At 44.9% G+C, this 9,551-nt stretch overlaps 1 protein-coding gene and 1 pseudogene across 1 annotated transcript; both read right to left on the reverse strand.

Annotated features, from left to right (window-relative positions):
- Window positions 1-7,340: 7,340 nt before the first annotated feature.
- LOC101586910 (histone H3.1) lies at window positions 7,341-7,751 on the reverse strand. The gene has a single exon (XM_004647509.1). The coding sequence runs from the start codon at window positions 7,749-7,751 to the stop codon at window positions 7,341-7,343; it is 411 nt and encodes a 136-aa protein (XP_004647566.1).
- Window positions 7,752-9,354: 1,603 nt separating this feature from the next.
- LOC101587305 lies at window positions 9,355-9,551 on the reverse strand (annotated as a pseudogene).

The following is a 9,551-nucleotide window of genomic DNA, read 5'->3' on the forward strand; positions in this document are numbered from 1 at the left end:
GCTGCGAGGGGCTCTGGGAGCCGGGACTGCCAGAGATCGAGAGGCTGGGAGTGCGCCTTGGAGCTGGGGCAATGTAGTCAGCTGGGACTCGCCTTTGTGGCGTCAGCGAGGCAGGGTTGGAAAAGAGAGGCGGGCGGGGGTGGGGCGGGAGGAGGGGTTCCTCCTGGCTAGACCTGCAGGACGGGGCGGGGTCGCGCCACTTTGCCTTCCAGCTCGGCAGCGCCCGAGTCGTTAGTCTGAGACAGGCATGGGTCTTGGCGCACCGGCCGGGAGGGAGGGCAAACCTGGGCAGGTAGACAAATTTCTTACCTTGCACAGGTATCTTTGGCCTAGGTGCTGCCCATAGCATTCCCCAGGCTTAACCCTAACCCTGATCCTAACTGTAACCCTAACCCTGGAGAGAATAAATGGGAAACAGGCTGAAGCAGAACGGTCTGCTCTGTCCAGTGCGTGCAAGTATTGACAGCCTGGTTTTGGGTGCAGACAACATCTTGCTTTCCTACGTGGTCGGGGGGCGGGGGGATGGGGGGGAGGGGACGGGGACGGGGGGGGGGCTGGGGGGAGTGCTGTAGGAGGTGGGGCTTGGTGAAGGGGAATTAAGTCATTGTGGTGCTACATTGAAGGGGTGAGTCTTGTGACTATTGCCCCACAACAGCCCCAAAACAGTGGAGCTAGGCAACCAGGACTGGGTCTTCGGAAATTATGCAAACGACAAGATAAATCTTTCCTTCGTCTGAATTGATAGTTGAATTATTTTGTTGTAGTGATAGGAAGCTAACACAGCAAGTTTGATTATAAAATTGAAAATCCTGATGGGTTGTTTATTGTCCCTGGGTGTTGTGTAGACCAGGAGTAGGGGTACCCTGCAGTCAGATGTCAAAGTTTCCTAAAATACAGAAAATTAGAAGGAAAGGGTGAATATTCCTTTGGAGTGGAAAGAGCTTTCCAAAAAGATGGATATACAAGTAGATTTGGATGTGTTACCTATGCTATAACAGGCAGAGGGTCCCCAAGGAAAGATACAAGTCCCTGGGGTAATATTGACTCTGGCATGGAGTGCATATCTTTGCATAACATGGCTAAAACGATGTCAAGCATACAAAAACTCTCCAAGTGCTCATTTTAGTTGTAAAGATAGCATGTTAGTTTGCTCAGGTTGGTTAAGAAACCTGGGAAGAGGGCTGGGTCCTGTGAGCTCCTATTGCTTGGTTTGCAGATGCTGTCTTCCTCCTGTGTCCTCACACAGCCATTTGTTTGTCCTCTTCTCTTATGACAACTCCAGTCATGTCGCATTAGGGTTTTGTGGTGGTTAATGTATTGTGTCAACTTTAGAAGTTAAAAGCTTGGGTAGATTGGCTCAGTGACTCCATGCCCTAGGGTGTGGAGGGCCTGCCCTAGAGTGACTCAGCACAAAAAAAGATATAATTTAAAAAAAAAAAAAAAAGATTCTGTGTGGTACTTCCTCTGAGGGGTTTGTCTTTGCAGTTGAGAGAGAGAGAGAGAGAGAGAGAGAGAGAGAGAGAGAGAGTAGATGCCACAGCTGCTGCTTCTCCCTTTGCTCTTTATTGTTTTTCTGCCACCATAAACTGCTGCTCTCTGCTGTGTGCCAGTCTGCCTTAGAGCCAACAAACTGTAAACTAAAACCTCCTCCGTAAGCTAAATAAACTTTTCCTTTCTTAATTTTGGTTGTCAGATATTTTTTCCCAACAACAAATAAAAAATAACTGAGACAGGCTTTATCTTATGTGCACCATTTCAAATGGTCACATTCTGAGGTCCCAGGCACACAGTTCGGGCCTGACAGGCAGGCAGCAGATATGCCAGTTGCTCACCAAGTGTTAAGCAATACAATCCCACCAGGCCAACAGGACCATAGGCCAGCTCAGAGTGTGTCTTCCCACCAGGGAATGGAGGAAGCATCACAGGTAGTGACCCCAGGAGGGCCCCAGGACAGGGAAGTCTGCTGCTGGAGAGGGCATGGGGAGAGCTGGCACCCTGTGATAACTGATTGTATCGACTTGAGTAGGAAAGACTCAACTAAATTTACTCGGTATTGTTCTGGGTGTGGAAGACTCACCCTATACAGCATTAGCACCAGAACAGAATAAAAGGGAAACAAAGAAGAATGACCTCTGTTTCTTCAGAGGAGTTCTAGTCTTCATCTGTACCTTGAATGGCATTTCCTGACTTCCAGGACAGACTCTTCAGCCTGCTGATAAAGACTTGCATGCAACACTACAGTGAGCTCCAGGCCTTTGACTGGGTCCTTCAGAGTCCCAGTAGTCAGACAGATCCGCTGCATTCTTCCACATCCAACTCTGTGGGTGGCCATTGCAAGTTAATCTTGTAAATTCTTATATATTTGTATGTCTTTTTAAAAATAATTTTATTGAGAAACAAATAGCAATGAGACACTTTCAAAACCAATCAGGACAGTTTCAATAATAAATACATTGCACATTGTTGTCTTAGTATTTGTATGCCTTGTATTAAGATTATCAGTGTATCTACTAAGCATTGATTGATACAGGCCCCCACCTGGAGTTGGCCCCTAGTGTCAACGGACCTAGAATCCTCCTGTGCTTCAGTCAATGGCAGCATCAGTTGCTGATGTCCCATACCCTCCTCAGAGTGCCATCAGGTCCTACCCTTCATAGTCTGTCAGTGGGGCTTCTAAATCAGAAAACAAAACTATTTTTTAGAACAGTTTTGGAGCCACAACAAATTTGAGAGAAAGAAACAGATTTCCCATTACTCCTTGCGTCTTGCCAGTATCTCCCATTTGAGGGAGCCAGTTGTTATAGCAGATGAACCTATGTGACTTGTCATCTTCATTCAGCATCCATGGCTGACACCAGGGCCATGTCAGATACTCTTAGCATCTGATACTGGATTGGTGGCAATGTGTCCACCATTCTAGTGTCGAGAAGTTTCACTACCTGGGAAGTTCCCCATATTTCACATGGTCATCTTCCCTCCCTACTCTGTAACTACTCATTATTTTACCTTTTCCATAATGTTCTATGATTGGAATCACATAGAATGTAGCCTTTTCAGCCTGACTTCTTTCTCTTCATGTGCATTTAGATTTCCTCATGGCTTTTCATGGTCCTATGGCTCATTTCTCTTTGTTGATAAGTAATATTCTATTGTCAGGATGTACCCTAGTTTATCCAGTTGACTACTGGTTGCTTCCAAATTTTGGCAAATATCCAGAAAAATTTTTTATTCCCTTGATAGATTCTTCAGTTTCAGGGATTAAATATCATATGTATAAATATATAACTATATATTTATATATGCATATATGTAATATTTACAGCCCTTGAAGTGAATAAAGTCTCATGACACAGGTAGGCACATACAGTTTCTTATATTCCTTTTATTAATAAATGCATGACCCAGGACATATTAGGTATAAGACCAACAATGAGAAAATTCACAACCTGAGCCACTGGCCGGTTGAAGACCGAGACCATAGGTACATTTGAAGCACCCTGCTCCCTGCCCCATTGCAATTAACTGCTGTGTTGAGTACTAGAAACATGATACTCTTGAGTTTCACTAGAATTTTAGTTCATGCATATGTTTCCCAGTCAAATATGTTGTTTGGTCTGTGTGAGTAGTTCTCCTCTAGCTTGTGGCCAGATTGCGCTATAGGGGAGGCAACACTTCATTCTTTGTGTTTCTAGCTGTACCTGAGAATTAGGTTGGTTTATTCTATGGTCTGAATGTTTGTATCCCCCAAATTACTGTGTTACAATCCTCACTCTATACGCCCAAAGAGATAGCATGAGCAGTGGGGTGCAGATATGAATTCCTGAGGGTGGTGCATCATGAGTGAATCAGTGCTGTTAGAGGGATTCTCAGAGAATCCCTCACCCTCCATCTTGTAGGGACACAAAGGCTGACTGTGACCTAGAAAACAGCCCTTACCAGGCAGAATCTTCTATGCCTTGCTCTTTGACTTCTAAATGCCAGAATGATAAGCAGCAGTTTTCTGCTGTTTATAAGCCACCCACTATTTGTGATAACAACTACAATTGCTCAAGAAAAGATTAGATTTTTATTTTTTATGTATTTAGTACAGGACCTACAGGGTCTCACTACACAGATCAGACTTGTAGTGATCCTTCCTGTTTTTCAGCCTCTCAAGTGCTGGGATTACAGGTGCATGCCACCATGCCAAGGCTCAATGGCCATCTCAGCGCGCCCTGGGGGCAGGGCTGACATGGCATGCCAGGGGATTGAACCCCAGCTCTGTGTCTGCCTAACCAGGTGCTTTAATCCACTGAGCTATCTGGCCAGCCCTAAAATAGATTAATAGGGGAAAATGAGATAAACTACACTTTCACATGTGCAAGGGAGCCTCATAGAAAAATGAAGACCCAAGTTAGGCCTATGCACATGTTTCTGATGTAAGAAGAGCAGTACTCTGTAAAGAAGAAACTAAAACATCTAAGGAGGCTAATTGAGGATTAAAAACATCTAACCAGGACTGTCTATACAGATGTCTGTCACTTTGGAGTGCCCATCTCTGGTTGTAAAAACTGCCATTCCCTTGGTGTTGGGAAGGTATCTTTGGGAGTTTCATCTCTTGCTTTCAGGAGGAAAAAGGAAGGTGAGCATGTTGTGTTGCAGCTGCTGGTTTTTTAGATGTTTTTAGCCCAGAGTAATCCTATTCCTGTCATGTTCTGGAATGGCATAATCTGCTATCCTCAGTGCCCAGGCTTCCTTTCTTCCTATTAACTTTAGAATTTCAGCCTTTGATCCTTAGTAGAACAAGTCATTATGCATGCAAACACTCCATACTAAGGTTGGCCCATAGTGCATCATTACAACTGGTTTGATACACACAGATGAAGGTTCAAGTCTCAATAGTTTTACAAAATAACATATTTCTAGGTAAGAGATTAAACTGGTTTTCATGATAGACACCTGAAAGCATTTAATAAAAATTCACTGGATTGCATTGCACCAGATGGTAGTACTCCTTTGTATTTGGGAAGCATTTCTGAGCTATCCCAGCGATGCTGAGACTCCAGAGATCATGGCATCACACGTTGGTGCCCACTTGGCATATTCCTGCTGGCAACCACTCTGCCCAGGTGTGGGCACCCTGGAGTCAAGGAGTCACCTGAAGACCAGTCAGGTTAATTTGCTTGCAAACCCACGTGCCTGGCTTTGTCGGTCCTGTTTTATTTTTGGTATGGGGGGCGGGGGGCAATGCCAGAACACTTTTTTGCTGAGTGCAGAGTTGTAGCCCTTCAACATGTGACTTGGAATGTGTGTTGGGAAGGCTTCCCTGAGTACTCAGGCATATGATTCAGAAGAATATGGGTTGCTTTCTTCTTGTATCCTTGCTACTTAGCTTTTCTCCATCTTAGTCCTCAACAAATCGGCTCTCACATACTCATCTCTTCTCATTCATGCACTGCTCTTTCAATTGAATTGTGGAAACAACATGTTAAGTGGAATATACAAGGCCAAATTCTTTTGGATATGAATAACAGGATGATAGGAATCCCTTCCTCAAGGGGCTGGCCCTCCCAGGAAAAGAAAGAAACTAACTGGCTGAGAAATCATACCATGCTAAAATGCATCCAGTTTACTTGAATGGAGTTAGTTGCCCAAATCTCTTCTTCCCAGTGCCATCCAGCAAAGTTCCCTAGGGTTAGCTCTTCACTGAGGCAAAGGTTGCCAAGATAGGGACTTCATGAAGAGGAATGATAGCCAGATGAATTTAGCTTAATGATGAAGGTCAGAGCTTTCAAAGTCAGAACAGCAGGGACCAGGGTTCAATCCCCAGCACCACATGCCTCTCCAGCCCTGCCCACGGGCATGTTGAGCTGGCCACTGAGACCAGACATGGTCTACACCTATAATCCCAGCACTGGGGAGGCTGAAAATAGGGGGTCACTGAGTCTGAGCTGCGTAGTGAGGCCCTGTACCAAATACATTAAAAAAAATTAGAACAAAGTGGTCCTCATAAGTGTTTTGGTTAGCTCCCAAGAAATCCCCCTTTAATTTATACATCCTTACATTTAAAAAGAGATGATTTCCCCATATGTACTAATTTAACTCATGAAGCTTTTGAATTTTGAATCAACAGGATATACATCACTTTGTATAAATTAGCTTCATAAATTCACAGTTGCATACTGGTGATATTATCACCCCTTGCTCTTTCTAAGCATGCGTTCCCACTGTTGCTTCTGTCTACAACAGCTCTTCAATTAATAAGCACTGTAAAAATACAGTGGGGGGCCAGGGAGATGGCTCAGTGGAATAAGTGCTTGCCTCGCAAGCGCAAGGTCCTGAGTTCGATCCCTGGTACCGCCAAAAACTAAAAATTAAAAAACAAAAAACAAAACCACAGTGGGCAGCAACAGAAAAAAACTTAATTCACTGCATTTCTGGCAATAGGCTATGAATTTATTTTTTAGGCTGTGCGTTTAATAAAGACTTTAATATATAAATGATCCCAATACTTGGCAAAGGAGTAAAAATCCTTACATTCTCACCATCACTATGCTTAAGGTCATTGCCATCATTGGATTTAGCAGTCCCTATCCCCAGTTGTGGGATTTCTCAGCCAGTTAGTCTCCTACCCCTTTCATTCTAGGAAACCACCATTCTACTTTGTAACTTGGGAAGCCCATTTCAGTGTTGGACCAGTGAGTCATCAAAACTGGTGACACTTAACTGATGTAACTTCTAGGGCACAATGTCTTTCTGAACTTTAATCAGGATTTTCCAATGTTGATTTCACTTAGGTCTTGTCAATATTCACTAGACCTTTTACTAGAGAAGTGTGAAAACACACACACACACCAACCACCCTCTGAACCTATCAGCACCTGTGTAAAAGTAACACACTTAACTAGCAGGACTACAAATAGGGACGGGCTGAGTTCACACAAGATTAAAAAATGAAAATTGGAGTTAACAAAGCACACGTTCTGGCCCACTGTCTGGAAATCAGTGAAGGTAACAACTCAGATGACTGCATCTCTTAATTGGAAACACATTCAGCATACAGCTCACAAGCAAACTGCCTGATTCACAGTAATTGGACATAAACTCAGTTTGTGTTTATACTCACAGCATGACATTTTCTAGCCTAAATAAGGTGAGTTACCAATGGAATGACTGGTTCGCTCTCTTAGCGGGCCACAGGCCAAATTACACGTGCAAGTTCAAGAGTAACCAGCAGTTGAGAAGGGCGCAAGCCAGTTTTGGGGCCTGAGAATCACGTTACAGCCACTCTTTCTGATTTAGTGCATGGCTCTGAAAAGAGCCTTTGGGGCGATGACAGGGTACTGGGGGCACACTTGCGACTAGGTCCGCTCTCCACGGAGGCGGCGCGCGAGCTGGATGTCCTTGGGCATGATGGTAACGCGCTTAGCATGGATGGCACATAGATTGGTGTCCTCGAAGAGCCCCACTAGGTAGGACTCGCAGGACTCTTGCAGCGCCATCACTGCCGAACTCTGGAAACGAAGGGTAATGTGGAAGTCCTGAGCAATCTCGCGCACCAGGCGCTGGAACGGGAGCTTGCGGATCAGCAGCTCAGTGGACTTCTGATAGCGGCGGATCTCGCGCAGGGCGACAGTACCAGGCCGGTAACGATGCGGCTTCTTCAAGCCCCCGGTGGCTGGCGCTGTCTTACGGCCCACCTTGATAGCTATCTGTTTGCGAGGAGCTTTGCCACCCGTTGACTTTCGCGCAGTCTGCTTCGTGCGAGCCATCCTGCCGGTTTCCACCAAGGCCCAAGCTGCAGAAAGGGCCCACCTTTACAGATCTTGCCACATTCTCATTGGCCAGCCCCACATGGTGTGAGGCAGGCAGCACTCTGATTGGCTGGTTGAGTGCTCCTGACTGTTGTCCGCCCCTTATATTCACACCTGACTTCCCAGCTGCTTAATCCGACACACGTGTGTGGGTGCGTGGGTGCTTGTGCAGTGGGGACTGACAGGAGCAGAGGGCAAGCTCTTTCTCCTCTCAAGTTACTTCTTCCTCTCAGCCTGCACCCCTGCCACGGATCAAGGCAGAAAGAACCTTCTAGAACCTAGAACTCTAGCGGGGGAGATGGCTCAGTGGAATAAGCACTTCCCCGGTACGCGCAAGCTCCTGAGTTCAATCCCCGGTTCCGCAAAAAACAAACTCCAGAGCCCACCCGAAGACTGCATGAGGCTTTGTGGGGGACACCTATACACAAACCATAACAAAATTACAACTAGAACCTAGAACTCTGCCTGGTACATTGACATGATGACAATGTTGCATTTTCCTGAGCACTAGGTTCCTCAGTAAAACCAAGAAGGAGGGGGCCTGCCCCTTAGCTCAGTTCTTTAAGTGGCTGTTTCAACAAAGCAGTCAGGCTCAGGTTGCTGCGGTTTGATCCCCACAACTCAAGCCAGCCAAACCTGCCCTGAAGGCATTCGGAGCCAGGCCTCCCCCGCCCCCCAAAAAAGCAAAAACAAAAACCAATGAAGGTCTCCGAGGAAGGAGAAAGAACAATGGATTAGGAAGCAAACAAACCAAAAGAATGACTGATTCCAAGCTCTTCGAGCACATGTACAGATATCATACATAAAACAGAGGCTGTCTTTTGTCTTTTCCTTTACAGATATCTGCTTCTTCATTTTGTCAGAAATCCTAATTTTCATTAAGACCAGGAGGCGAAGGATATAGCTCAGTGGCACAGTGCCTGCCTAGCAAATGTGAGGTTGTGAGTTCCATTCCTGGTAACACACACACACACACACACACACACACACACACACACACAATACACTTTATGGAGTACAGTTGAATTTATGTCCAGAATGCAAACAAAGCAAAAAAACCCCAGAAACTGGGTTGGTCTTTCTTTCAGCAAGGAAAAAATTCTTTCAATAATTTTCAGGACTTGTTCAGTTTTAAAAGGTCTCACAGCCACAGTATAATCAATCCTCTGAGCCTCAAATCACAATAAGGTTAGAATACATTTAATTGTTGGAAGTGGTAGTGCACACCTGTAATTCCAGTACCTGTGAAGCTATGGCAGGAGGATTGCTGTGAGTTTGAGGCCAGCCTGGGCTACAAAGGCCAGTCTGAACTGCATATTGAGACCCTGCCTCAAAAAGACCAAAAAATTTAATAATATTAACAATAATAATAATTTAGTTTATGAGGAAAGTTAACATACACAAGTCTAATCATAAAAAAGATAGAAATTGTGTTTTGTTTTTATTGATTTGATAAAAAAGGAACATGTTTTGTGATTTAAACCAAATGTCTATTTGAAAAGTGTTTCTTTTCTTTTGAGTTTTGAAGCTTTTTAATATACTTCATATCAGTCTGGCTGGCTCATTTCAGCTCCTTTACTGCCAAGCCTGGGGGCAATGACTGCTTCAGCTTCTCTGCCTTTTGTCTGTGATGACCAAGGTATAAAGATATCTGCTGCATAGAACCTTGTCTTTGTTCTCCTTTATCTTGGCAGACTTGGCATCCTTTCCCCTCGCTGTGAGGGGAGAATCCTTGATTTCCTCAATTTTTCGAGGCAT

This window comes from Octodon degus, unplaced genomic scaffold, assembly GCF_000260255.1.
Source record: "Octodon degus isolate 3935 unplaced genomic scaffold, OctDeg1.0 scaffold00310, whole genome shotgun sequence".
Taxonomy (NCBI): domain Eukaryota; kingdom Metazoa; phylum Chordata; class Mammalia; order Rodentia; family Octodontidae; genus Octodon; species Octodon degus.

Excerpts from the sequence above, each read along its gene's own strand:
- LOC101586910 (XM_004647509.1), bottom strand. The coding sequence starts at position 7,751 with ATGGCTCGCACGAAGCAGACTGCGCGAAAGTCAACGGGTGGCAAAGCT.